The sequence below is a fragment of the Strongylocentrotus purpuratus genome, unplaced genomic scaffold (genome assembly GCF_000002235.5).
Source record: "Strongylocentrotus purpuratus isolate Spur 01 unplaced genomic scaffold, Spur_5.0 spur5_scaffold_6, whole genome shotgun sequence".
Taxonomy (NCBI): domain Eukaryota; kingdom Metazoa; phylum Echinodermata; class Echinoidea; order Camarodonta; family Strongylocentrotidae; genus Strongylocentrotus; species Strongylocentrotus purpuratus.
In genome coordinates this window covers 34,427,492-34,455,349 of record NW_022145612.1, presented here as the reverse complement: position 1 = coordinate 34,455,349, position 27,858 = coordinate 34,427,492, and the positions used below count along the sequence as shown (strand labels likewise).

The following is a 27,858-nucleotide window of genomic DNA, read 5'->3' as shown; positions in this document are numbered from 1 at the left end:
TTTTATTTGACCAGTTTGGTACACACGGGACATCACCAAAATGTATTGAAAGATCAAGAATGGATCAAGGAGATGAGGACTCTGACTCTACAGTGGATGAGGTAGTTGAACGATCAAGAAGGGATCAAGGGGATGAAGACTCTGACTCTACAGTGGATGAGGTAGTTGATGCTACTCATCTTCCTCAGAATTGGTCAAAATGTTTACATATACGCAACAACAAAAAAATGCACTCATTCGATACCTGTCAAGGAAAATTGTAGACATTGTTAAAAGTAATTTGCAAGATGACCACATTTGTATTACTTCTGGGGGATTTCATGTTGGGCTACAGTCCTCGTCAGGGTGGTCAGGTGTTGTTGTAACCAGTAAGGGGGTTGAGAACCATTCTCTTGTACATAACCATGAAGAGAGTGACACACAAATCTTTCTTCATGTGTATATGATACTCCTTGTAGTCATGTGTTAATTCATTCTATAGATAGGATATTTCTCTAATAATTTAATGAAACGTCTAAGCTTCTGCGCTTCGCGCGGGAGGGTAGGGGGGGAATGAATTCAGATAAGGATTAAGAGTCAAGAACGGTACAACAAATTGTCTTCTTTCTCTAATAATTTATGAAATGTCAAAGCTTCCGTGGGAGGGGGAGGGGGAACTGAATTCAGACAAGGATTAAGAGTCGATCGAGAATGGTACAACGAATCTTCTTCTTTCTTTAATAATCTAATAAAACTTCAAAGCTTCCGTGAATGAAGGGGAACTTGATACAAAAAAAGGATTAAGATTCGAGAACGGTACAACGAATCGTTTTCTTTCTCTAATAATTTAATGAAATGTCTAAGCTTCTGCGCTTCGCGCGGGAGGGGAGGGGGGGGGGACTGAATTCAGATAAGGCTTAAGAGTCGAGAACGGTACAACAAATCGTCTTCTTTCTCTAATAATTCATGAAACGTCGAAGCTTCCGCGGGAGGGGGGGGGGGGAACTGAATTCAGACAAGGATTAAGAGTCAATCGAGAATGGTACAACAAATCTTCTTTCTTTAATAATCTAATAAAACTTCAAAGCTTCCGCGGAGGAAGGGGAACTTGATACAAAAAAAGGATTAAGATTTGAGAACGGTACAACAAATCGTTTTCTTTCTCTAATAATTTATTGTAACGTCTAAGCTTCTGCGCTTCGCGCGGGAGGGTAGGGGGGGAACTGAATTCAGATAAGGATTAGGAGTCGAGAACGGTACAACAAATCGTCTTCTTTCTCTAATAATTTATAAAACGTCAAAGCTTCTGTGGGAGGGGGGGAACTGAATTCAGACAAGGATTAAGAGTTGATCGAGAATGGTACAACGAATCTTCTTCTTTCTTTAATAATCTAATAAAACTTCTAAGCTTCCGTGAATGAAGGGGAACTTGATACAAAAAAAGGATTAAGAGTCGAGAACGGTACAACAAATCGTCTTCTTTCTCCAATAATTTATGAAACATCAAAGCTTCCGCGGGAGGGGAGGGGGGGGGAACTGAATTCAGATAAGGATTAAGAGTCGAGAACGGTACAACAAATCGTCTTCTTTCTTTAATAATCTAATAAAACTTCAGAGCTTCCGCGGAGGAAGGGGAACTTGATACCAAAAAAGGATTAAGAGTTGAGAATCGTCTTCTTTCTCTTATAATTTGATAAAACCTCAAAGCTTTTGCGCTACGTGCGCTCTGTAAGTGATTCGCATGCTCACTTCCGCCCCCCTAAAATGAAATCCTGGCTACGCGCTTGAAACAAAGAACAGAGACTTCAGGGACCTGTTTCACATAACTTGTCATCAGTGTCAAATGACAGTTTTTGTTATAAGCTACTGAAATCCTTGCTACTGATTTGGTTATCAGCAAAGTTCCCAGGATGTACTTAGTAGAGAACTGAAAGAATATAGACAAAGCAAGAGAGATGACAGACGAAAGGACAGACAGATGGACAGAAAGAGACACAGAGAGCAGACAATTCTTACCTGATAATAGCTCTTCCGTCCTTGTCTCCAGTGTATGTGACGATGTAGAAGTCTGGAGCCCAGTTGATAATGGTAGATAGAGGAGCACTGATCAGAAAAGGTCCATTGGAATGACCCTGTATCAAAGAAAGATGATGTGTGTATATGTGGAGGCAAATTATTTTGAAGTTTTATGGAGTGAAGAGTGAATATGCATTTTGAAAAGAATGGGTTGTGAAATGAGTGGATGGTGAAGGAGGGAATTGTATCATTTTGAAAATTCCTTTGAGCAGAACTTTGTTCCTCTCCCCCATCGTCTCTTTCTTTCCCATTCCTTTCACATCATTTTTCTTGCTCCATCTCCCATCTCCACGCCCCTCTCCGCGCCCCTCCTCCCCCCTCCCATAGTAAGAGCGCTTCAAACAATGCACCTACCTCTTTATAGAGAGAGTAGAGGAACGCGATGGTCTGGATAGTTTTCCCCAATCCCATCTCCTCTGCCAGGATGGTACAGATATCATTATGCCAGGAGTATCTCAGCCAGTTCAGACCCTCGAGCTGGCTGAGATACTCCTGGCATAATGATATCTATTACTCTTATCATTTAACACAATTAATGACATTCTGGCTCCCAGTACATCAATTATTCTGAGGCTGAGCAGCTAGCAGCAAGCATCATCAATTACCACATGCTAAAAATGATCAGTGTGCACTTACATGTACATCTGTCATTGGCTCCAGCTTCTGTATGGCTCTTTGTTCTCTCTCTTGGTTCTTGCCTTTCTTGTTCTTGCCTTTACTCTTTTTCTTCTTCAATGGCTCGCCAAACATCAGAGCTCTGGAAGAAGGACGACAAAGACATTTTTTTTTTTTAATTCCAAGTCCAAACAAAATTAAAAAGAGCAACAATCATATTACACTGAATGGTCTTGGCTATAATTATAAATTTCCACTTACCAACTTGACTGAAATAATCCGATTAATGGTCCCTTTTTAGGAAATTATGGATATGGGTCAAAATCGAAGTCCCATGTCTTGCAAGATTTTCAACATGGACTTCGATTTTGACCCATAATTTCCTAAAGAGGGGCCATTAAACAGATTATTTCAGTCAAGTTGGTAAGTGAAGCCGATTTATTATAGCCTAGATCTAGGCCTAGGCCTAATTTACAATATAACATGCACGAGGTAAAATGACATTTGGGGGGATTTTCGGGGCATAAAAATATGGCCATAGGCCATGGTGTTAGAAAGGGAATGCGTATAGTTGGCTTCCGACACTAAAGAGAGAGCCGACCCTACCCAAATAAGAGGCATAACGAACGAAAGAGACGAAAAATTCGGTCTACTATGTGTGCAGCAAAAAAAACTGCCGAAAACATAGACCATAGAAATAGTAGACTTTAAAGTTAGTAGGCCCTACTACCTAGTCTAGTAGTCATGGTAGTAGTACTAAGATAACAATGTCATTGAATCATTCTTCTCATCCAATAGAAATTTAGACCGAATTTTCCGTCTCTTTCGTTCGTTAGCCTCTTATTGGGGTAGGGTCGGCCGGCTCTCTCTTTAGAGACGGAAACCGTCTATACACATTCCCTTGATAATGCCACGGCCATTTCAGGTCGTAGCGTTTTGCCCCCAAAATCCCCCAAAATGTCATTTTACCTCGTGTATATCCAACTGTAAATTAGGCCTAGGCTATAATACATCGGTTCCACTTACTAACTTGATTGAAATAATCCGTTTAATGGTCCCTTTTAAGGAAATTATGGGTCAAAATCTACATCCATGTTGAAAATCTTGCAAGCCGTGTTAAACTCTCGCTGCCGGAGTCATCTAAATCAATCTCGGTAGCATATATTGGCACCAAGATTAGTGGCGATATGAATATTCATTATTCCCTACGTCACAGACGTGCGGCGTGCGTACTCTGTCTATGGATCTGTCTTATACACAGGTACATGTACTGTACTAGTACAAAAGTACGTTCGTAAGCATTAGTACATACATTGCTCCGGAATGAAGAGAATCATTATAAAGGACGAATTACTCCATGAAGCCAAGTACAAGCAGGGAATTGAAATAGCAAACGTTCCTCGGAGCGGCTATACAATCCCTAATCTAGCTAGTTTTGTAATGACAGTTTATAGGAAAATGGACATTTAGTAGGCCTACTGTTGTTCAATAAAATCACTCAGTTTGATTTGATTCGAGATATATCTCATTAATAAAACAGTATAAAGGCTGTAGGAGTGCAAACGAACCCTAAACTTGGTGCCAACACCGTTAAACAATGCTCCAAATTTAGTAATACATGCCCTATGAAAGACCCGGGGTTGGATTATCTGGGAGAACGGAAGATTGATATTGTTAAGTTGTTTCATAACATCACTCAGTTTGATTTGATTCCAGATATTATCTCATTAATGAAAGAGTATAAAAGCTGTACGAGTCTTGAACGAACCATCGCCACTAATCTTGGTGCCAACATCGTTAAACTATGCTCCAAATTTAGTACTACCTTTTTTGTGCCCTATAGGCTAAAGACCCAGGGTTGGATTCTTTAGGAGAACGGAAGATTGATATTGTTAAATTGTTCCATATCGACATTCAGTTTGATTTGATTCAAGATATATCTCATTAATAAAACAGTATAAAGGCTGTATGAGTCTCCAAGAACGATCGCCACTAATCTTGGTGCCAACACCGTTAAACTATGCTCCAAATTTAGTACTACGTTTTTTGTGCCCTATAAAGACCCAGGGTTGGAAATTTAGGAGAACAGAAGATTGATATTGTTAAGTTGTTCCATAACATCACTCAGTGTGATTTGATTCGAGATATATCTCATTAATAAAACAGTATAAAGGCTGTATGAGTCTCGAACGAACCATCGCCACTAATCTTGGTGCCAACACTGTTAAACTATGCTCCAAATTTAGTACTACCTTTTTTGTGCCCTATAGGCTAAAGACCCAGGATTGGATTCTTTAGGAGAATGGAAGATTGATATTGTTAAGTTGTTCCATATCATCATTCAGTTTGATTTGATTCGAGATATATCTCATTAATAAAACAGTATAAAGGCTGTATGAGTCTCCAAGAACGATTGCCACTAATCTTGGTGCCAACACCGTTAAACTATGCTCCAAATTTAGTAATACATTTTTTGTGCCCTATAAAGACCCGGGGTTGGATTATTTAGGAGAACAGAAGATTGATATTGTTAAGTTGTTTCATAACATCACTCAGTGTGATTTGATTCGAGATATATCTCATTAATAAAACAGTATAAAGGCTGTATAAGTCTCGAACGAACCATCGCCACTAATCTTGGTGCCAACACCGTTAAACTATGCTCCAAATTTAGTTCTACCTTTTTTGTGCCCTATAGGCTAAAGACCCAGGGTTGGATTCTTTAGGAGAATGGAAGATTGATATTGTTAAGTTGTTCCATATCATCATTCAGTTTGATTTGATTTGAGATATATCTCATTAATAAAACAGTATAAAGGCTGTATGAGTCTCCAAGAACGATCGCCACTAATCTTGGTGCCAACACCGTTAAACTATGCTCCAAATTCAGTACTACCTTTTTTGTGCCCTATAGGCTAAAGACCCAGGGTTGGATTCTTTAAGAGAATGGAAGATTGATATTGTTAAATTGTTCCATATCATCATTCAGTTTGATTTGATTTGAGATATATCTCATTAATAAAACAGTATAAAGGCTGTATGAGTCTCCAAGAACGATCGCCACTAATCTTGGTGCCAACACCGTTAAACTATGCTCCAAATTTAGTAATACATTTTTTGTGCCCTATAAAGACCCGGGGTTGGATTATTTAGGAGAACAGAAGATTGATATTGTTAAGTTGTTTCATAACATCACTCAGTGTGATTTGATTCGAGATATATCTCATTAATAAAACAGTATAAAGGCTGTATGAGTCTCGAACGAACCATCGCCACTAATCTTGGTGCCAACACCGTTAAACTATGCTCCAAATTTAGTTCTACCTTTTTTGTGCCCTATAGGCTAAAGACCCAGGGTTGGATTCTTTAGGAGAATGGAAGATTGATATTGTTAAATTGTTCCATATCATCATTCAGTTTGATTTGATTTGAGATATATCTCATTAATAAAACAGTATAAAGGCTGTATGAGTCTCCAAGAACGATCGCCACTAATCTTGGTGCCAACACCGTTAAACTATGCTCCAAATTTAGTACTACCTTTTTTGTGCCCTATAGGCTAAAGACCCAGGGTTGGATTCTTTAAGAGAATGGAAGATTGATATTGTTAAATTGTTCCATATCATCATTCAATTTGATTTGATTTGAGATATATCTCATTAATAAAACAGTATAAAGGCTGTATGAGTCTCCAAGAACGATCGCCACTAATCTTGGTGCCAACACCGTTAAACTATGCTCCAAATTTAGTAATACATTTTTTGTGCCCTATAAAGACCCGGGGTTGGATTATTTAGGAGAACAGAAGATTGATATTGTTAAGTTGTTTCATAACATCACTCAGTGTGATTTGATTCGAGATATATCTCATTAATAAAACAGTATAAAGGCTGTATGAGTCTCGAACGAACCATCGCCACTAATCTTGGTGCCAACACCGTTAAACTATGCTCCAAATTTAGTTCTACCTTTTTTGTGCCCTATAGGCTAAAGACCCAGGGTTGGATTCTTTAGGAGAATGGAAGATTGATATTGTTAAGTTGTTCCATATCATCATTCAGTTTGATTTGATTTGAGATATATCTCATTAATAAAACAGTATAAAGGCTGTATGAGTCTCCAAGAACGATCGCCACTAATCTTGGTGCCAACACCGTTAAACTATGCTCCAAATTTAGTAATGCATTTTTTGTGCCCTATAAAGACCCGGGGTTGGATTATTTAGGAGAACAGAAGATTGATATTGTTAAGTTGTTTCATAACATCACTCAGTGTGATTTGATTCGAGATCTTTCTCATTAATAAACAGTATAAACGCTGTACAAGTCTCAAACGAACCATCGCCACTAAACTTTGTGCCAACACCATTAAACTATGCTCCAAAATTTGGTTATACATTTTGTGTGTCTATAAAGACCGAGGCTTTCCAGGATCGTTTAGGAGAATGGAAGATTGATATTGAGAAGTTGTTCGATAACATCACTCAGTTTGATTTGATTGCGCATTATGTCTCTTAATAATGGTGTAAAAGTCTCTAAAGAGAAGAAAATAAAGAGAGAAAGAGAGAGAGAGAGAGAGAGAGAGAAGAAAAAGATGTGAAAGGGAAAGAGGAGAGAAAGGAAAAGAAAGAGGAAAAAGAAAAGAAAAAGGGGGAGGGGAAGAAATAGATCAGGGGGAGGGGGGCCGAAATGGGCCTTGCCTCCCATGATGTTGCTTCCACTTCCTCCTCCCAGCCAAACAAAAGAGAGAAGAAGGAAAGGGAAAGCAAAAAGGAAAAGAGGAGATAACGGAAAGGAAAAAAAAAGAGGAAGAAAAGAAAAGGGGAATATCAGTTACTATTTTTTCCGCCAACAAGTTGTGGATCGGGGGGGGGGGGGGGGGGGGGGGGGTAAAGGCCCTTGCCTCTTCCCCCCTCCCCCACCGCCAAAAAAGAAAGGGAAAAGGGGGTAGGGAAAGAGGAGAGCTAAAAGGGAACAAAAAAGAGGAAGGGGGGGGGGTAAAGAGGACACTTTTTTTTTGGTCTCGAAATTTGAACATTTGACATTTTGTTCCGTAGGGGGGGGGGGGGTTGAGGTCACCTTTTTTAGGACAGCCATTGGCATAATTAAAAGGGGGGGGGGTTGCTCCAAGATACACACATAACAAAAAACCGAACAGGGGGAGGTTCAACCCCAAATCCCCCCCCCCCTCCCTTCGTACGCGCCTGCTCTTCTGATTACAGTTTTCGACTCTTAATCCTCGTTTGTTTTCAGTCCCCCCCCTCCCGCGCGAAGCTTGTACATTTCATTAAATCATTAAAGAAAGAAGACGATTCGTTGTACCGTTCTCGACTCTTAATCCTCGTCTGAATTCAGTTTCCCCCCCCCTCCTATCCGCGCGCGCGCGAAGCGCGGAAGCTTTTACGTTTCATTAAATATTTAGAGAAAGAAGACGATTTGTTGTACCATTCCCGACTCTTAATCCACACCTCCTGCGCCAAGCGCGGAAGCTTTGACATTTAATTCAATTATTAGAGAATCAAGACGATTCGTTGTACTATTCTCGAAATTAATCCTTGTCTGAATACAGTTTTTCCCCTCCCGCGCGAAGCGTGGAAGCTTTTAAGTTTCATTAAATCATTAGAGAAACGAGACGATTCGTTGTACCGTTTTCGACTCTTAATCCTTGTCTGAATTTCGAAAATGTTTTTTGTCTGCTCCTTTTTCTTCATACGTCCTCTTCCTCTCCTCTCTATTTTGGTTTGTTTTTTTGGAGGAGGGCCGCCCACACTGCCCCCTGGCTACGTGCCTGCGGTCAGATGAACATCTTTTGATACCTTGTCCGCCCCCGGAAACTCATGGGTTGAAGGCAAATTACGGTCAGATAAGTATTCAGGGGCCCGCCTCAGGGCCCTTGGTGGGGTCGAGGGTGCGAAAACCCCTGAATCTCAGGGGTTTCAGGCATTTGATTACGGTCAGATGAACATATTTTTTATACCTTATTTGTGAAACTGGCAGGACACTGATTTGCGTGAGGTCCAGCGAGCGGAGCCCCAAGAAGCTCAGGGGTTTTAGGCATTACATTACCGTCAGATTAGCATCCAGTAGGGTCTAGGGGGCAGAGCCCCCGGAAGCTCGGGGGTTTAGGCATTTGATTACGGTCAGATGAACATATTTTTATACTTTATTTAGGTATCACAGCTAAAGTTTGAAAGTATCTACATTTCATTTCCCCTGCCAATTTCATTTTAGAGCACATGGAAGGAGGAGTTTTGATACCTCATTTGTCAAATTTGAATAAGTACTTTTGAAAATACGGCCACTTACATAAGAGACGAAATGGTCAAATTTTGCGTAATTAGGCTGTAACTGACAATTAGCCATTTTCAAGGTGACATAATTTTGTAATTAATTGATGAATCACCTTTCTTTTCAAGAAATCTGTTCTCTGTATGGATTTCTACATGCCTATTTTTTTCTAGGTTCTTTAGACAAATATTTTTTTTTGTGGAATTTTTCAAATAATTAAATGAAGCCCATTTTGATGCGTGTGACAAATGGCTATTTTTGCGTCGCCGGAACAAGTTTTCATGGGTTTTGAAACATGGCTAGATTTAAGAGTGTCTATGAAGTGGGGCTGAATTTCGGCATATCTGGGGTATGTATATAGCTTAATCATTTCTGTAAGTTTGGACCATCAAATCCATTTAAATTAATTTTTAATGGCATTTGAAAAAGGCTCTTAACTCTTAAAACTTCATATTTTAAAGCACCCTTAAGCTTTTTTTGTGTGTTTTCAAGTCTGCCTAAATTGAAAACCATTAATGGTAGGGAATGAATTTTGGCACATCAATAGAAAGTATGGCAGTGGCGGATCCAGGGGGGGGGGGCACAGGGGGCACATACCCCTCCCCCCCCCCCCACCGGCCAAAAATATGTTAAAATCAGCCCTAAATTCCCCAAAAATGTACTGAAAACAGGGACGTGCCCCCCCCCCCAACGGAGAAAATTAAAAAATTAAAAAATTTCTTGACCCCCCCCCCCAAAAAAGTGCCCTCTTATCCCCCCCCCCCCCCCCCCCCCCCCCCCCGCTTATTCAGCGGTTGGCTGAGTCGTTACGATTTTTTTTTAGACCAAAAAAAAATAAAAAATGTCCTCTTACCCCCCCCCCCCCCCCCCCCCCCCCCCCAACCACCCTCCCTCCCCCCTAGGCCTACCTAACTTATTTACTATATAAACAAAAATAATAACAAATCCCTTTTAATTGAAATTCATAAATTGAATCCATGATCTTAAATTTAAAAACTCTGGGAAAACAATAAATGCCCTTTAAATCCTTGGCGTGGGTTTGCAATCACAACATGAGAATAGAGACACCAGTATGGGCGGTGCACGGCCGCCGAGCTATCACCGAGTGTGTGTGTGTGTGTCGTTGGGTTTTCATACAGACGTGCATCAATCAGATATGATTACTGAAAAGACACTGCCTGAATTTAATTGGAATTTAATAATTATTATCCAAAGATCAGAAAAGCCGTCATTACAGTTATTTGATGTAGATTGAAAACACAAAATATTTTTTTCTGACAAAATTTGATTAAATTTTCACTCTATAAATTGACAAAGATTACACAAGTTTGTTCTTGAATTTCTTAAAAAGTCACTTTGAAATTCAAAGTTCACTCGCATGACGTGTGAGAAAAATTGCGAGTGGAAAAACACAAACATGTATTATTGGTCTTGTGATCGCTTTAAAATCTGTTTAGGTTACGACAGCATAATAATTCCGTCGAAATATACATGTATTTACTAATTTGTTCGCCAAATGCTGCAAATCCTGCCTCAGTTTCGATATTTGAAGCCTCAGATTCATGCTCCGTTTCGGATCTTGATGGGACGGCAAGCAGCGGGTGCGGTGATGCGACACGTGGCCGCCACGTTGCCCGTCGGGTCCGCCTGCGAAGCTGGGGGCTCGCTCGCTGTAGTCACTCTCGCTCAGTGCGTATTATACACAGAGTACAGCTGTACTAACCGGATTCGCGCTCTAGCGCCATCCAGCGGTCATTCTTAATATTTACATGATCGTATTCTCCAGTAAATTCTCTTTCTTCTCGTATTAAAATTGAATTAAAAGTATGTTTTTCTGATATAGAAAAATTGTTTCAAACTTTTTACTCTGATTTTTCACGATCTTTTTGAAACATACCCCCATCAGTTTTTATATGAAAATAAAGCTTAAGATGTGCTCTTTCCAACCAGTGGATTTTTAAAACTCAAAGACGAATGGCGTTTAAGCGAATTGAGCTAAAACTAGGGATACAAATCGGCCGTCAAAAAAAAATGGCGACAAACGAAGTGAGACCGTACGAATTAGAGGGTAAATCTCAAGCAACTGTGTCGTAAGTAATTAATGGATTTTGATGAAAATGACATGACATGAAAGACAGAATCCTAAGCTTTCGAGAGACATATAATTTTATAATATTTATTTTTTCCATGATATGAAAATCTTCCTTCACAAAAAGAGAATTTGCGTGGTGGAGCTCTGTGTGTCCCCACTCAACGCAGCTCTTCTGTGATACCTACTTTATTTGTGACACTAGCAGGACACTGATTGGCGTGAGGTCCAGCGGGCGGAGCTCCCAGAAGATCAAGGGTTTTAGGCACAAAATTGTGGTCAGATGAGTATCAAGGGGCCTGCCCAAGGGCCCTTGGTTGGGTCCCGGGGACAGAGCCCCCGGAAGCTCAGGGGTTTTAGGCGTCTAATTACAGTCAGATGAGCAATTTTTTTGATGCCTTATTTTGTTGTGACACTGGTTGTTAACTATTCTTTCTTTCTTTCTCTCTTTCTTTCTATTTCTCTTTAAAATGCTTTTCCAAAAAAAAAATTGGGGGGGGGGGGGGAGCTGGAGGCTCCCGATCCCCGCCGTTCAGCGGGCCCTGACATGTAGGCATCTCAAGAAGCATATTTCTTGCCTGGCTGTTAATTTACAAACGCACACAAAAGTATAATTTACTAAAGAATGAGGACAAATCTCGGAAAATTATGTCATTTCAGCATTATTTGTAAACCACTGTTATGGAATTAGAAATAAACCACGTTTAATTTTATTTCCCCCGAGCCCCCTCCCCGATCAATACGCCAGTTTCCCCCCCCCCCCCCCCCCCCCCCCCCGATCTACTCTTTGTTGGCGGAAAAATCGCAACTGATCTCCCCTACCTTTCTTATTTCTCTTTTTTCTTTCCCTTTCTCTCTTCTTTCCCTTTCCATTCCCTTCCTTCTCTCTCTGTAAGATTTGATGGGGGGGGGGGGGGGGCCAGGGGGAGGTAAGGTTATTTTGGCCCCCACCCTTCTCCACATGTTGTTGGCGGGAATAACTGCAAATGATCTATTTCCCCTTCTTTTCAGCTTTTTTCGGTCCCTTTTAGCTCTCCTTTTTTCCTTTTCCTTCTTTCTCTCTTTTTTTTAGCGGGGCAGGGGAGGCAAGGGCATTTTGCCCCATCCCCGCCCCGATCCACAACTTGTTGGCGGAAAAATTGCAACTGATACCCCCTTCGTTCTATTTCCTTCCTTCTCTCTTATTTTTTTGATGGAGGGGGGGGGAGGGGGGAGGCGAGGCTCTTTCGCCCCCCCCCCCCCATCACTTCTTCCCCCTTTTCTTTTCTTCTCCTCTTCTTTCTTTCCCTTTCTCTCCTCTTTCCCTTCTTTTCCTTTTCTCTTTCTCTTTCTTTTTTTGTCCTCCTTTTTTTTTCCCCTTTTTTTTTTCTTTCTTTTTTTCCCTTCTTTTTTTTTTTCCTCTTTTTTTTTCCCTTCTTTTTTTTTTCCTTCTTTTTTCCCCAGGGGAGGGCGCCCGGGCCCCCTGGCCCCCCTGGATCCGCCACTGCGGCCAGGCACTAGTGTAGGAAAACTTCAAATGTTAAGCAGTTATATGATAAAATAACTTGTCTGTGGCCTAACGAAAAAGTATTTTAGTCAGGCCTAAATTGAGTTGCAAAACAATTATTGTGTTAAAAGGAAAAAACATATTTGATGACATTCGCAATATCACAATTGCCGATACAATTGGATTACTCGTTTTTGTTCTTTTTCAAAACTTACTAGCTGAGCCCCATGAAACTCAGGGATTTGAGTCATTTTATAACGGTCAGATAAGCATTCAGGGGCACACCTTAAGCCCCCGGAGGCTCTGGGGTTTAAGGCATTAAATTACGGTCAAATGAGCATATTTTTATACCTTATTTGTGACACTGGCAGGGTCACTAATTGCGTGGGGTCCAGGGGGCGGAGCCCCCGGAAGCTCAGGGGTTTTAAGCGTTTAATTACGGTCAGACAAGGGCGTAGCTAGCATTTTATTTTAGGGGGGTCGGAGCACGCGATGCGTGCGAATCACTTACAGAGAGCGTTCCCTGGGGGGGGGGGGGGGATGCAGGGAGGGGCGAGTTTCCCCTCCCTCATACGCGAAGCGCGGAAGCTTTGACGTTTCATTAAATCATTAAAGAAAGAAGACGATTTGTGTACCGTTCTGGACTCTTAATCCTTGTCTGAATTTTAAAATTGTTCTTTGTCTGCTCCTTTTTCTTCCTATGACCTCTTCCCTTTTCTCCTCTTTTTTCTTTAGGGGGGGGGGGGGACCTTATCGTGACACTGGCAGATCACCAATTGTCGTGGAGTTCAGGGGGCGAGGCTCCCGGAAGCTCAAGGGTTTTAGGCATTAATTTAAATGAGTATCAAGAGGCCCGCCTTAAGGCCCTTGGTTGGGTCTAGGGGCAGAGCCCTCGGAAGCTCAGGGGTTTTAGGTGTTTAATTACGGTCAGATAAGCATTCAGGGGCCCGCCTTAGGGCCCTTGGTTTGGTTCAGGGGCAGAGCCCCCGGAGGCTCAGGGGTTTTAGGCGTTTTATTACGGTCAGGTTAGCAATGTTTGATACCTTATTATTTTGTGACATTTGCAGGACACTATTTGGCTTGGGGTACAGAAGCCCCAAGAATTCCAGGGGTTTTAGGCATTAAATTACCGTCAGATGAGCATCTAAGGGCCGACCTTTGGGCCCTAGGTGGAATCCAGAGGGTAGAGACCCTGAAAGTTTGGGGGGTTTAGGCATTTAATCACGGTCAGATGAGCATATTTTGATACCTCATTTTTTTCTGTGACACTGGCAGTTCACTTTTCTTTATTTCTTGCTCTCTTTAAAGGGATCGTTTAACAATGTTAAATCTGAGATACACGGCCCTACGTATTATCAGTGTCTGCGATATGGTGTAATATTGAAGCCCTAAAAAAATTGCGCCTCAAAATGATCAAGAAGTGTTATGAAAACCGTCAGGCGAACGGTTTTCAAATTTGTAATTCCAATCATAAATATCTTGATAATCAGACAGGCGATCGGCTTGCAAAAGTCATGGGGTTCCTGACTGACCTAAAGGTTTATAATTATCATTCCATCATGAGCTAAATCCAGAATTTTGTTTCAGAATCTGAGGCATCTCAATAAGCATATTTCTTGCCTGACTGTAAATTTCGGAATATGTCATTTTCCAACAAACGCATAAAAAAGTATAATTTAATAAAAAGTAAGGAACAATCTCGGAAAATGATGTCATTTTAGCAACATTTGTAAGTCACTGTTATGGAATTCGAAATAACATCCCCCCCCCCCCCCCGAACCACAACTTATTGGTAGGAAAACTGATATCCTCCTTCTTTTCTTTTCTTCTTCCTCTTTTATTTCCCTTCCCTTTATCTCCTCTTTTCCTTTTTCCCTTCCCTTTCCTTCCTTCGCTCATATTTTTTTTGATTGGGGGGGGGGGGGGCGGGGAGGCAACAGCCTGGAAGGCAAGGCCATTTCGGTCCCCCCAATCTCCTTCTTCCCCCTTTTCTTGTCTTCTTCCTCTTCTTTCTTTCCCTTTCTCTCCTCTATCCCTGTCCTTCTTTTCCTTTTCTCTCTCTCTCTCTCTCTCTCTCTTTATTTTTGCGGGGGGGGGGGGGGGGGCGCTGCCCCCTGGAACCGCGCCTGTGTTATAGAACAACTTTACAATATAGGAATCTTCCGTTCTCCTAAATAATCCAACCCCGGGTCTTTGCAGACACACAAAACGTATTACTAAATTTGGAGCATGGTTTAATGGTGTTGGCACCAAGTTTAATGGTGTACAGGTAAGTTAGTTTGAGACTATAGCTTTTTATATATATATATATTATTAATGAGATATATCTCTAATTAAATCGAACTGAGTGATGTTATGGAACAACTTTACAATATCAATCATCCGTTCTCCTACACAATCCCGCCCCGGGTCTTTATAGGGCATACAAAATGTATTACTAAATTTTGAGCATAGTTTAACGGTGTTGGCACCAAGTTTAGTGGCGATGCTTCGTTCGAGACTCATACAGCCTTTAAACTGATTTATTAATGAGGTAGATCTCGAAACAAATCGCACTGAGTAATGTTATGGAACAACTAAACAATATCAATCTTCCGTTCTCCTAAATAATCCAACCCCGGGTCTATATAGGGCACACAAAATGTACTACTAAATTTGGAGCATGGTTTAACGGTGTTGGCACCAAGTTTAGTGGCGATGGTTCGTTCGAGACTCATACAGCCTTTATACTGTTTTATCAATGAGATATATCTCGAATCAAATCAAACTGAGAGATGTTATGAAACAACTTAACAATATCAATCTTCTGTTCTCCTAAATAATCTAACCCCGGGTCATTATAGGGCACACAAAATGTAAATTTGGAGCATAGATTAACGGTGTTGGCACCAAGATTAGTGGCGATGGTTCGTTCGAGACTCATACAGCCTTTATACTGTTTTATTAATGAGATATATCTCGAATCAAATCAAACTGAGTGATATTATGAAACAACTTAACAATATCAATCTTCTGTTCTCCTAAATAATCCAACCCCGGGTCTTTATAGGGCACACAAAAGGTAGTACTAAATTTGGAGCATAGATTAACGGTGTTGGCACCAAGATTAGTGGCGATGGTTCGTTCGAGACTCATACAGCCTTTATACTGTTTTATTAATGAGATATATCTCGAATCAAATCAAACTGAGAGATGTTATGGAACAACTTAACAATATCAATCTTCTGTTCTCCTAAATAATCCAACCCTGGGTCTTTAGCCTATAGGGCACAAAAAAGGTACTAAATTTGGAGCATAGATTAACGGTGTTGGCACCAAGTTTAGTGGCGATGCTTCATTCGAGACTCATACAGCCTTTAAACTGATTTATTAATGAGGTAGATCTCGAAACAAATCGCACTGAGTAATGTTATGGAACAACTAAACAATATCAATCTTCCGTTCTCCTAAATAATCCAACCCCGGGTCTATATAGGGCACACAAAATGTACTACTAAATTTGGAGCATGGTTTAACGGTGTTGGCACCAAGATTAGTGGCGATGGTTCGTTCGAGACTCATACAGCCTTTATACTGTTTTATCAATGAGATATATCTCGAATCAAATCAAACTGAGTGATGTTATGAAACAACAACAATATCAATCTTCTGTTCTCCTAAATAATCCAACCCCGGGTCTTTATAGGGCACATAAAATGTATTACTAAATTTGGAGCATGGTTTAACGGTATTGGCACCAAGATTAGTGGCGATGGTTCGTTCGAGACTCATACAGCCTTTATACCGTTTTATTAATGAGATATATCTCGAATCAAATCAAACTGACAACTTAACAATATCAATCTTCTGTTCTCCTAAATAATCCAACCCCAGGTCTTTATAGGGCACACAAAAGGTAGTACTAAATTTGGAGCATAGATTAACGGTGTTGGCACCAAGATTAGTGGCGATGGTTCGTTCGAGACTCATACAGCCTTTATACTGTTTTATTAATGAGGTGGATCTCGAAACAAATCGCACTGAGTAATGTTATGGAACAACTAAACAATATCAATCTTCCGTTCTCCTAAATAATCCAACCCCGGGTCTATATAGGGCACACAAAATGTACTACTAAATTTGGAGCATGGTTTAACGGTGTTGGCACCAAGTTTAGTGGCGATGGTTCGTTCGAGACTCATACAGCCTTTATACTGTTTTATCAATGAGATATATCTCGAATCAAATCAAACTGAGAGATGTTATGAAACAACTTAACAATATCAATCTTCTGTTCTCCTAAATAATCTAACCCCGGGTCATTATAGGGCACACAAAATGTAAATTTGGAGCATAGATTAACGGTGTTGGCACCAAGATTAGTGGCGATGGTTCGTTCGAGACTCATACAGCCTTTATACTGTTTTATTAATGAGATATATCTCGAATCAAATCAAACTGAGTGATATTATGAAACAACTTAACAATATCAATCTTCTGTTCTCCTAAATAATCCAACCCCGGGTCTTTATAGGGCACACAAAAGGTAGTACTAAATTTGGAGCATAGATTAACGGTGTTGGCACCAAGATTAGTGGCGATGGTTCGTTCGAGACTCATACAGCCTTTATACTGTTTTATTAATGAGATATATCTCGAATCAAATCAAACTGAGAGATGTTATGGAACAACTTAACAATATCAATCTTCTGTTCTCCTAAATAATCCAACCCTGGGTCTTTAGCCTATAGGGCACAAAAAAGGTACTAAATTTGGAGCATAGATTAACGGTGTTGGCACCAAGTTTAGTGGCGATGCTTCGTTCGAGACTCATACAGCCTTTAAACTGATTTATTAATGAGGTAGATCTCGAAACAAATCGCACTGAGTAATGTTATGGAACAACTAAACAATATCAATCTTCCGTTCTCCTAAATAATCCAACCCCGGGTCTATATAGGGCACACAAAATGTACTACTAAATTTGGAGCATGGTTTAACGGTGTTGGCACCAAGATTAGTGGCGATGGTTCGTTCGAGACTCATACAGCCTTTATACTGTTTTATCAATGAGATATATCTCGAATCAAATCAAACTGAGTGATGTTATGAAACAACTTAACAATATCAATCTTCTGTTCTCCTAAATAATCCAACCCCGGGTCTTTATAGGGCACATAAAATGTATTACTAAATTTGGAGCATGGTTTAACGGTATTGGCACCAAGATTAGTGGCGATGGTTCGTTCGAGACTCATACAGCCTTTATACCGTTTTATTAATGAGATATATCTCGAATCAAATCAAACTGACAACTTAACAATATCAATCTTCTGTTCTCCTAAATAATCCAACCCCAGGTCTTTATAGGGCACACAAAAGGTAGTACTAAATTTGGAGCATAGATTAACGGTGTTGGCACCAAGATTAGTGGCGATGGTTCGTTCGAGACTCATACAGCCTTTATACTGTTTTATTAATGAGATATATCTCGAATCAAATCAAACCGAGAGATGTTATGGAACAACTTAACAATATCAATCTTCTGTTCTCCTAAATAATCCAACCCTGGGTCTTTAGCCTATAGGGCACAAAAAAGGTACTAAATTTGGAGCATAGATTAACGGTGTTGGCACCAAGATTAGTGGCGATGGTTCGTTCGAGACTCATACAGCCTTTATACTGTTTTATTAATGAGATATATCTCGAATCAAATCAAACTGAGTGATGTTATGAAACAACTTAACAATATCAACCTTCTGTTCTCCTAAATAATCCAACCCAGGGTCTTTATAGGGCACAAAAAATGTAGTACTAAATGTAAGTACTAAATCGCTGAATATACAGAGCCCTTCTCAACCTCGTGCATATTCAGCGATTTTGAGCGATCGGCCTCGTGCATATTCAGCGATTTCGAGCGATCGGCGCTCGATAGCATATTTTCTTTGCCACTGCCGCGCATGCGTACCTTCTCATCGCTATTTTGAATCAACGCTGCGACATGGAAGAATCGTTGGTGTAGTACCCCGAATTAACCTTTTTTTCCCATCAAAGACTTCTTCAAATTATACATTCAAGTGATTGGAGTTGAGCCCTGAGGAGTCTTGCACACAATGATGTAAAAATTGTAAGTACTCCCTTTGTAGATTTAACGATAATATCACCCAATCGGCTGTTTTACTAGCCCTCACGAGGAAATAACGAAACCACCCGAAGCTCCGACGCCTGCTGCGCCGGTGTTGGAGCTTCCCGGAGGCGAATATTTTTTTTACACGCTAGCCTGGCCAGTTTCACGGTAATAGATCTACTCGTAAAAGTGCGCTGGTGGTAAAGCCTACATACAGGCATGCACTACCGCAGTTTAACTTGGTTTCTCTCTAGCTGAACGTTCGTTCGTTCGTGTCTCCTTAGATCAAGATAGTTCCTAAATCAAATTAAAATAAATTAAGTTTTTGAATTCAATCGCCCGATGGCTGCGATGGCCGTCTCATTTACAAGGGCCACTATGTCTTTATCTGATGATTGTCATGCATGATGTACATGTGTATCATCATGCACCTCCCATGTAGGCTGCTTGACTAATATTAGTCGTTTCCATGGTGTTTATCATAGAAATGGCCAGGCTAGCGTGTAAAAAAAAATTGCGCTTCCCGGAGTTACTGCTAGCCCAATTATTGTATTCAAATACATCAAAATCTGCAAGATCGTCAACAAATGGTGAAAGACTGTTACAGATCTGTGATTAAAGGTATGTTATGAAATGTATAATTGTATTTTCTTTTCTTATTTTCATCAATTTTTATTTTACATATTTTTTTTCCCTCTGCTAATTTTTTGAAGTGGGCGACGAGCGCACAAATCGTAGGTGTAGAAGCCTTACGCCCGGGCATTGGCCCGGCTTGCAAGATTTTCAACATGGATGTCGATTTTGACCCATAATTTCCTTAAAAGGGACCATTAGACGGATTTATTTCAATCAAGTTAGTAAGTGGAACCGATGTATTATAGCCTAGGCCTAATTTACATTTGGATATAGACTCTACACGAGGTAAAATGACATTTTGGGGGATTTTGGGGGCAAAACGCTACGACCTGAAATGGCCGTGGCGTTATATCAAGGGAATGTGTATAGACAGTTTCCGTCTCTAAAGAGAGAGCCGGCCGACCCTACCCCAAAGTAAGAGGCTAACGAACGAAAGAGACGGAAAATTCGGTCTAGATCTAATAGAAATCATGATTAAACACAAGCAAAAGGTTTCCTACCTTACGACCGATGAAAAGCTCCCTTGAAGTAGATCTAACGTTAGTCTACGCTTGAAGTTGAAAATAGCTTTGGATTTCAGAATTGCGAATCTTGCCGGAGCAAAGAAATCCTTCGACCTGCTTCAATAAAGAGATAAGTCAAAAGAGATCGAATCAGCTCACTCAGATTTGGTTCGCTGTTCCTGACTTTCGATTTCGTACGTAACGTAAAAACGGTACGCTACAACACGTGATCGAATTGGGAAATTCCTTTTTCCCCCCTCCGGAGAATTTGGATGAGCAGCGCATCCACCGCCCTTGGTCTATCACTCCAAGCCATGTCAAGTAAACGTGCGCGAATTTTGAATCACGGATCGATGGAACGACTTGTATATGAAAAGCCAAATGGGATGCTCAATCATTCTTGATTATTACTATGCAGATGTAGATTAAAATTCTTATATAACAAATATTTTCAATGCAAGTATATTTTTTGCAATAATTTAATTGAGGTTATTGGATATAGGTCTATCCGAAAAAAAACTTTGGGCATCCTCTCTGGCACTTCATATACAAGTCGTTCGTAAAGTCATGCGTAACTTTATACGAACTCTTATGAAACACCCCCCTGGGGATATAAAATCGAAATCCGGGATCGAAATCCAAGTTTGAGTTCGTTGGTCCTGCGTAAAAAAAAGAGATTCGATCATACCATAGAGATATATACAGGCGCGGATCCAGAATTTTCCAATAGGGGGGGGGGGGGCGGAAATTTGAAATTTGCGCAGACCGTCATATTAGAAGCACCATACCGGTACAATTTTTGACATTTTCCGGGGGGGGGGGGGCTATAGCCTCTTGCCCGCGGAAGCTTTGACCTTTCATCGAAAGAAGACGATTTGTTGTACCGTTCTCGACTCGTATTCCTTGCCTGAATTCAGTTTTCCCCCTCCCGCGCAAAGCGCGGAAGCTTTGACCTTTTATAGTTCAATGAAATTATTAGAGAAAAAAGATGATTCGTTGTTCCATTCTCGACTCTAAATCCTTCTCTGAATTCAGTTTTTCCGCTCCCGCGCGAAGCGCAGAAGCTTTGACCTTTCATTAAATTATTAGAGAAAGAAGACGATTCGTTGTAACATTCTAGACTCTTAATCCTTGTTTGAATGCAGGTCCCCCCCCCCCCCCCTCTCGCACGAAGCGTGGAAGCTTTGACCTTTCACTAAATTATTAGAGAAAGAAGACGATTCGTTGTACCATTCTCGACTCTTAATCCTTGTCTTAATTCAGTTTCCTCCCGCCCGCGCGAAGCGTGGAAGCTTTGCCCTTTCATTAATTATTGGAGAAAGGAGATTTGTTGTACTATTCTCGACTCTTATTACTTGACTGAATTTAGCCCCCCCCCCCCCCCCCCCTCCCCGCGCAAAGCACGGAAGCTTCGGCTTTTCATAGTTTAATGAAATTATTAGAGAAAGAAGATTATTCGTTGTTCCATTCTCGACTCTTAATCCTTGTCTGAATTCAGTTCCCCCCTCCTGCGCTTTGCGCGGAAACTTAATGTTGCATTGAATTATTAGAGAAAGAAGATGATGTCGTTCTAACGTTCTCGACTCTTAATCCTTGTCTGAATTGAGTTCCCCCCCCCCCCCTCCCGCGCAAAGCGCGGAAGCCCCGACGTTTCATTAAATTATTAGAGAAAGAAGACGATTCGTTGTACCGTTCTCGACTCTTAATCCTTGTCTTAATTGAGTTCCCGCCCCCTCCCCCCCTTCCTCTCCCCCTCCCCTCCCGCGCAAAGCGCGGAAGCTTTGATGTTTCATTAAATTATTATATAGGGAAAGGAGACGATTCTTTGAACGATTCTCGACTCTTAATCCTTGTCTGAATTCAGTTTTCCCGTGCCCGCGCGATTCGCTGAAGCTTTGACGGTTCATTAAATTATTAAAGGTGGAAGACGAATCGTTTTACCATTCTCGTCTCTTAATCCTTGTTTGAATTCAGTTTTCCCCCTCCCGAGCGATTCGCTGAAGCTTTGACGTTTCATTAATTATTAGTGAAAGAAGACGATTCGTTGTACCATTCTCGACTCTTAATCCTTGTCTTAATTCAGTTTCCCCCGCCCCACAGTGGGCCAGAATCGCCTCAAAGTGTGACAAAATTCAAAATTGGCGAATGTGAATTTTAATATTTTTTTCATTCGCTTTGGGAAGAAAACATTCTAAAGAATATTTTTCCACCCATATTTTAATATTTAGCGAGTTTTAAAAGTGTCATATACCCCTGCGAACATGGGGAAATCTATATGATGCTCCAAAAATGATAAAAGAGGCAACTTTACAATAGGTGTTGAGAATTTATGAAGGGAAAAGCAATCAACTTGATACTGCGTGCACTTCTTGCCTATTGGTAACCCAATTAGAAAATACAATGACCAAATTTATGGAAGCTTCATTTTGGGAAAAATGAGCATTAGATTTCACCAAAAAAGGAAAAAATTGCATTTTTTAAATAAAAGTAGCATGTTTATTAGGATTCCGGCCGATTCCCGCAGTGGTGTTAATCTCAAAATGTCCGCCGAAACCTAAGCTTTCCATTTATGGTATTTCTTTTTGCCAGAATTTGCAACACTGCATGTGCAGGCGCTTTTCCTCCCCACGTCCATCGATTATTATTAGGCATAATCGGTACACATAGTACACTGTTACATTTACGCACAGCCGATCCAACGCTCGTCCGCGTAACCATGGCAACGCACAGTGAGCCAGGGAGGAACCAAATTGCGCCAAAACTCATTTTTTGTGATTTATTTTTCTTCAATTCTCTTCTTGACCAGTTGAACTGTAATACATTGAGGAATACCTCAGTAAAATATTTAATTCCGGTAAGCACAACTAGGGTATAAATTTACTCCTTCAAACAGCAAAATCCTACATATTCACAGTTTTAGTGCAAAAGTGACTTATTTTATAAATCTTTCAATTTAACATGAAGTTCTTAAGTTATTTGTTTTATGCTTTTGTTTGACTCTACATAATAGGCAATAAAGTCTGTTTAAAGTTTACAACTTCAACTGGTTAGTGCTTTATTCTAGTAATCTTCATTCTGGTTGTCAAGTCAGTACATAACACAAGAGGGCGCACTGCCACTCTAAACCATATATAACATCCTTCCTTCTTTAAGAAGTTAATACCTGTATATTAGTTTGTCGGCCTGAAATGCATGTATGAATGCCCATGTCAGTACACATAAATCTAATTATAAATCCTCTGGAAATATCTGTGTTTATAGAAATAGTAGCATAATAAATCAACTTCAGCATGGATGCATAATTACACTTGAGTGGTTTTGTTGTTCTTTTGAGACAATACATATGAGCTTAAATTCTGTTTTTCTCTCGATTAGTCCTTTGGAACACTGGCTTAGATTATGTATCATCTTCATCAAATTTCAAATAGATCCAAAATCAAATACTTTTGTTTTGATTTGTCTAAACAACATCAACCAATCAATATAAACAACATACTAACTTTCTTTCTTGTTAATTAACAGGTGACTTTCCTGTATAAACAATTAACTTTCTCTTAATGAAACAAATATATAGTTGTCTGTTTACATCTATATAAAGTAGTTACACATAATGTTTATTTAATGATAAACAACAAAATCTTTCATGTGAGCTGGTGGATGGCGAGCTCTGGTACTACGGCGAGCTGGTCTTGGTGGTTCTTGAGTCTCTTCAGCGAGCTGGGGTTCGCGAATATCATTATTTGCTTCGCGACGAGGAGACTTCGCTACGTGATCTGGTGAATTTGTGTCGCTACGCTTCGCTTCGGATGTTGATGGCTCTGGTTGTTCGCGAGTTACGCTAGTAGGCGTGGAGAATATATCTGACTGGTCACTGAATGTGCTACTACATGTGCGCAAGTGCTTCCTGTTTCGTCGAACTATATTGCCATTCTCTGACCTGACTAGATATGATCTGGAATCAACTTGTTTCTCTACTCTCGCTTTGTGCCATCGCTTACTCTGTGCGTTAGACTGCGGCTGAACACGAACAATATCTCCGCGTTTCAATGGTGGTAGCTCTTTCGTGCTCTTATCGTAGTACTGCTTTTGCTTCTTCTGCTTTTCCGCTTTCTTTGCGACAACTCTATTTTGTGTGCGTGGAATCAGAAGCTTGGACGCGGTTGGTACAAGAGTGCGAGTGCGACGACCATACAGGCGTTGAGCTGGCGAGCTATCAAGTCCTGCTGTGGGTGTGTTACGCCAATTTAGAAGAGCTAGCTGAAAATCTTCTTGAGCTTCAGTTGTCTTACGTAAGAGACCCTTCGCAATCTTGACGGCACTCTCCGCTTTCCCATTGCTCTTGGGATAATATGGGGAACTCGTGATGTGCTCAATCTCATACTCCTGCATGAAGGTCGCGAAATCTTGAGAGTTAAATGGGGGACCATTGTCCGACATAATGGTTTCTGGGATACCGTGACATGCGAAAATGCTCTTTAGTCGCCTGACGACTGCTCTGGTATCTTTCTTGTGTGGCAGAGGAAGAACTTCGAAGTAGTCTGAGAAATAGTCCACAACACAAACATAGTTCTTGTTGTTCAACTCGAATAAGTCTATACCGAGTTTCTGCCACGGACGTTTCGGCAAGTCATGATTGATCAGAGGTTCACTTCTTTGCTTCGGAGCAAAGGTTGCACAGACTTCACAGTGTGAGAGATAGTCTGTAAGATCGCTTGTCATCCCTGGCCAAAATACACATTCTCTGGCCCTTGCGAGTGTGGCCTGTATTCCTGTGTGTGCGCTATGAAGTCGCTGTTTCACACGAGGTCTCACTTTGACAGGAATTACACAACGCTGTCCGCGGAAGATTATACCCTCATCATACGTTAGTTCATCACGGATGTCAAAGTATGGAGAAGTCCCAGGTGGCAGACGAGACTTGTCTTCGGGCCACCCCTCAAGGATCAGTCCCTTTACCGCTTGTAGGCTTTCATCCTGTTGCGTTTCAATCCTGATGAGCGCTAACGTCTTCTGCGACACCGCTATGTCCTCAAGCATGTGAATGCTTTCAACTTCTTTCTCTGTCGGCGATTGCTCGGAGTTCGGTAAGTATGCTCGCGACAGGGTGTCTGCTAGGTACATCTCTCTACCCGGCTTGTAGAAGATCTCTACATTGTACTGTTGCATTCGCAATAGTAATCTTTGCAGTCTCTTTGGTGTAGAAGCCAACGGTTTACGCGTTATTGTCACTAGCGGTTTGTGGTCTGTCCAAAGGATCACCTTTCTACCGTACACGTACTGATGGTTTCTTTCAAGTCCGAAAACTTGCGCAAGAAGTTCCTTCTCGATCTGAGAATATCTAGTTTCGGCCTCAGTCAACGCTCTACTTGAGTATGTCACCGGTTGGTCATTCTGAGTCAACACGAAACCCAGGCCCTTTTGTGAGGCATCACCTTGACCCTCTACCGGCAACTGCTGATCAAAGTATCGGAGAACCGGTGCTTCCGTAACAAGTCCTTTGATCGCGATGAACGCTCTAGACTGTTCTTCTCCCCAGTTCCAGGGAGTGTCCTTGTGGGTCAGCCTACGTAACGGTTCGCTGAGCCCCGACAATGATGGCAAGAACTTTGCTAAGTATTGAACCATTCCCACAAATCGCTGGATTCCAGGTATATCTACTGGCTGTGGCATGTCAACGAGAGCTGCGACTTTGCTAGGATCGGGCCGAACACCTTCCTTGGTCAGTCGGTGACCAATGAACTGCACCTCCTTACATTTGTACTCAAGCTTGCTAGAATTCAGCTTGATGTCTCGTTCGCGACATCGGCGAAGGAAACTAGTCATGTTACGATCATGGTCTATGCAGGCCTCTGCATGTGTCTCACCCTGTCCAGTTATGAGAATGTCATCTGCTATGACGAATACTCCTGGTAGGCCTTCAAGGCACTGATCTAGGCGCTTCTGGAAGAGCTCAGGCGAAGGTGATAGACCAAAGGGTAAGCGAAGAAACCTATATCTACCCCAAGGTGTCTGAAATGTTGTAAGCTTGGATGATTCTGCGTCCAACTTACACTGTAGAAAACCTTCCTTCAAGTCGGCCTTGCTGAAAACTTTCACATTCGCTAACTGTGGTAGGACATCATCAATCGTTGACAATGGGTAATGCTCACGCTTCAACGACCTATTAAGATGTTGCGGATCGATGCATACTCTCAATTTACCACTTGGTTTCCTAGCTACTACAAGACTAGATACCCAATCGCTAGGATCTTCTACCTTCTCAATCACCTGCAGCTTTTCAAGCCTACACAACTCTTCTTTCAAATCTTCTTTAATTGAAAGAGGGACCCTTCTAGGGGGCATCACTACTGGCTTTGCCTCAGCCTCTAAGGTCAAATGAACTACTCCTGGCATGTTACCCAACCCTGTAAATACATCTTTGTATGGGATCAGAATATCATCATTAGCTACTGCATGAACAACTTCAATGTTTTCATACTGTACTTTGATCAACTTCATCTGCTGGCCTGTACTAGCTCCCAACAGTGGTCTTGTGACTTCGCCCTTCACAACAACAAATGGAACTAAGTACCTCTTGTTATTCTTTACATTCCTAAGATGCAACTTGCATTTCCCTGCAACTGGTACTGTTCCTTGACCATACACAATCAGAACCTGATTTGTACTAGTTAACTCTGTCCCAGATGGAACATCTTCTAGATGGATAACATTACATGTCGCTCCACAATCAACCTGCATACCAATCTCGTTTTCGTCATTGATTCTAAACTTTGCAATGATCTTTTTCTGATAATTTGGACTCTTACTATCAGCAGATACCTGAAATGCTTCATCTGTGCCTATCAGAGAAACATATACACACTCTTGTTCAGAATCTTCATCCTCTTCAATTGTCTCTACTCTGTGAGCCTTGTTCTTATTCTGTCTACATTTCACAGCGAAATGATTTTCTCTTTTGCACAGCTTACACTTTTGGCCATAAGCTGGGCATTTTGATTTGTCTTTTTCATGCTGCTTACCACAGAAACCACAATTAATCAATTTAGGAGCTAGCTTCTTGCCCTTACCCCCACTATGCTTCCAAACCTTTGGTTTATGGGACACTGCATAGGCAGATACTGGTTCCTGCATGGCTTTGCTCTGAGCTTTGGACGACTCCATAGCTCTGCAGATATCCAAACAACTAGACAGAGTAAGATTTGGCTCTTGCAAAAGACGTTTTCTTGTATTATCGTCTCTAATCCCTAGAACGATTCGATCTCTGATGAGGTCATCAGTTAGAGTACCAAACTCACAAGTACTTGCAAGAGACCTTAACCTCACATAATAATTCTCAACTGACTCATCAGTATTCTGAACACACTTATTGAACTGATATCTTTCAAAAGTAATGTTTGTTTGCCCGACACAATATTCAGACCAGAGTTTTCTTATGCATTTGTAACTCTTTCTTTCCTCCTCATTTCTGAAAGGGAGGCCTTGTTGAATCTCCAATGCATCAGTTCCTAGTGCCGTTATGAAATGTGCCACACGAATTTTATTACTTTCGTGTTCTAACCCAGTTATGACCTCATAACTGTCCCACATCTGGGTGAAAATACCCCAGTTTTTCTTCATATCCCCTTTTACCGAAAGAGGTCTTGGGAGTGGCACATTTGTTCTACTTGTACTGCCCGGCCTATTTCTGGTCCTAACACTATCATTATCAGTATTGTTATCACTCAAGACCTGACCCTGGTTAGTCCCAGTGTCATTTACTCCTTCTGACTCTTCACTTCCCCTCTGGGGAGGATCTTGTACTGCCTCAGTGTTAGACATGGTTATCTCTACCGCCTATACAATTACACTTACAGTAACAAATCAGCAAATTCTAATACGGAGTAAACTATACTGCTAAACCCACTGAATGAACCAGACTGATTGGACTTATCGAGTATTAATTCTGATATTAATGCACTCTTTCCATAAATCCACACCATTTCATTCCAAACAATGCACACGTAAAACAACCAAAATAACTAAACATCGTTATTATTATTGATAGTTCACATTACATCGACTGACGAGTCAAGTCTATTGCG

At 41.0% G+C, this 27,858-nt stretch overlaps 1 protein-coding gene and 1 long non-coding RNA gene across 2 annotated transcripts; both read right to left on the bottom strand.

Moving 5' to 3' along the window:
* Window positions 1-1,783: 1,783 nt before the first annotated feature.
* On the bottom strand, window positions 1,784-19,915 carry LOC115919434. The gene is made up of 3 exons (XR_004061853.1): window positions 19,775-19,915; window positions 2,692-2,812; window positions 1,784-2,111 (listed from the first exon to the last, which is right to left on the bottom strand). It is a non-coding gene; the product is annotated as an uncharacterized LOC115919434 (long non-coding RNA).
* A 3,480-nt stretch (window positions 19,916-23,395) lies between these two features.
* LOC115929886 (uncharacterized protein K02A2.6-like) lies at window positions 23,396-27,595 on the bottom strand. Its single transcript, XM_030999987.1, has 2 exons — window positions 27,546-27,595; window positions 23,396-26,942 (listed from the first exon to the last, which is right to left on the bottom strand). Exons 1-2 carry the CDS (start codon window positions 27,593-27,595, stop codon window positions 23,396-23,398), a joined length of 3,597 nt encoding a protein of 1,198 aa, XP_030855847.1.
* Between the last annotated feature and the right edge of the window lie 263 nt (window positions 27,596-27,858).

What these genes read in the sequence shown, in the direction of transcription:
- LOC115929886 (XM_030999987.1), bottom strand. Translation starts at nt 27,595, where the DNA reads ATGTCTAACACTGAGGCAGTACAAGATCCTCCCCAGAGGGGAAGTGAA. An exon ending in CCCCAGAGGGGAAGTGAAGA is followed by an intron (nt 26,943 to 27,545) that starts GTCAGAAGGAGT and finishes GGATATCTGCAG; the next exon opens with AGCTATGGAGTCGTCCAAAG.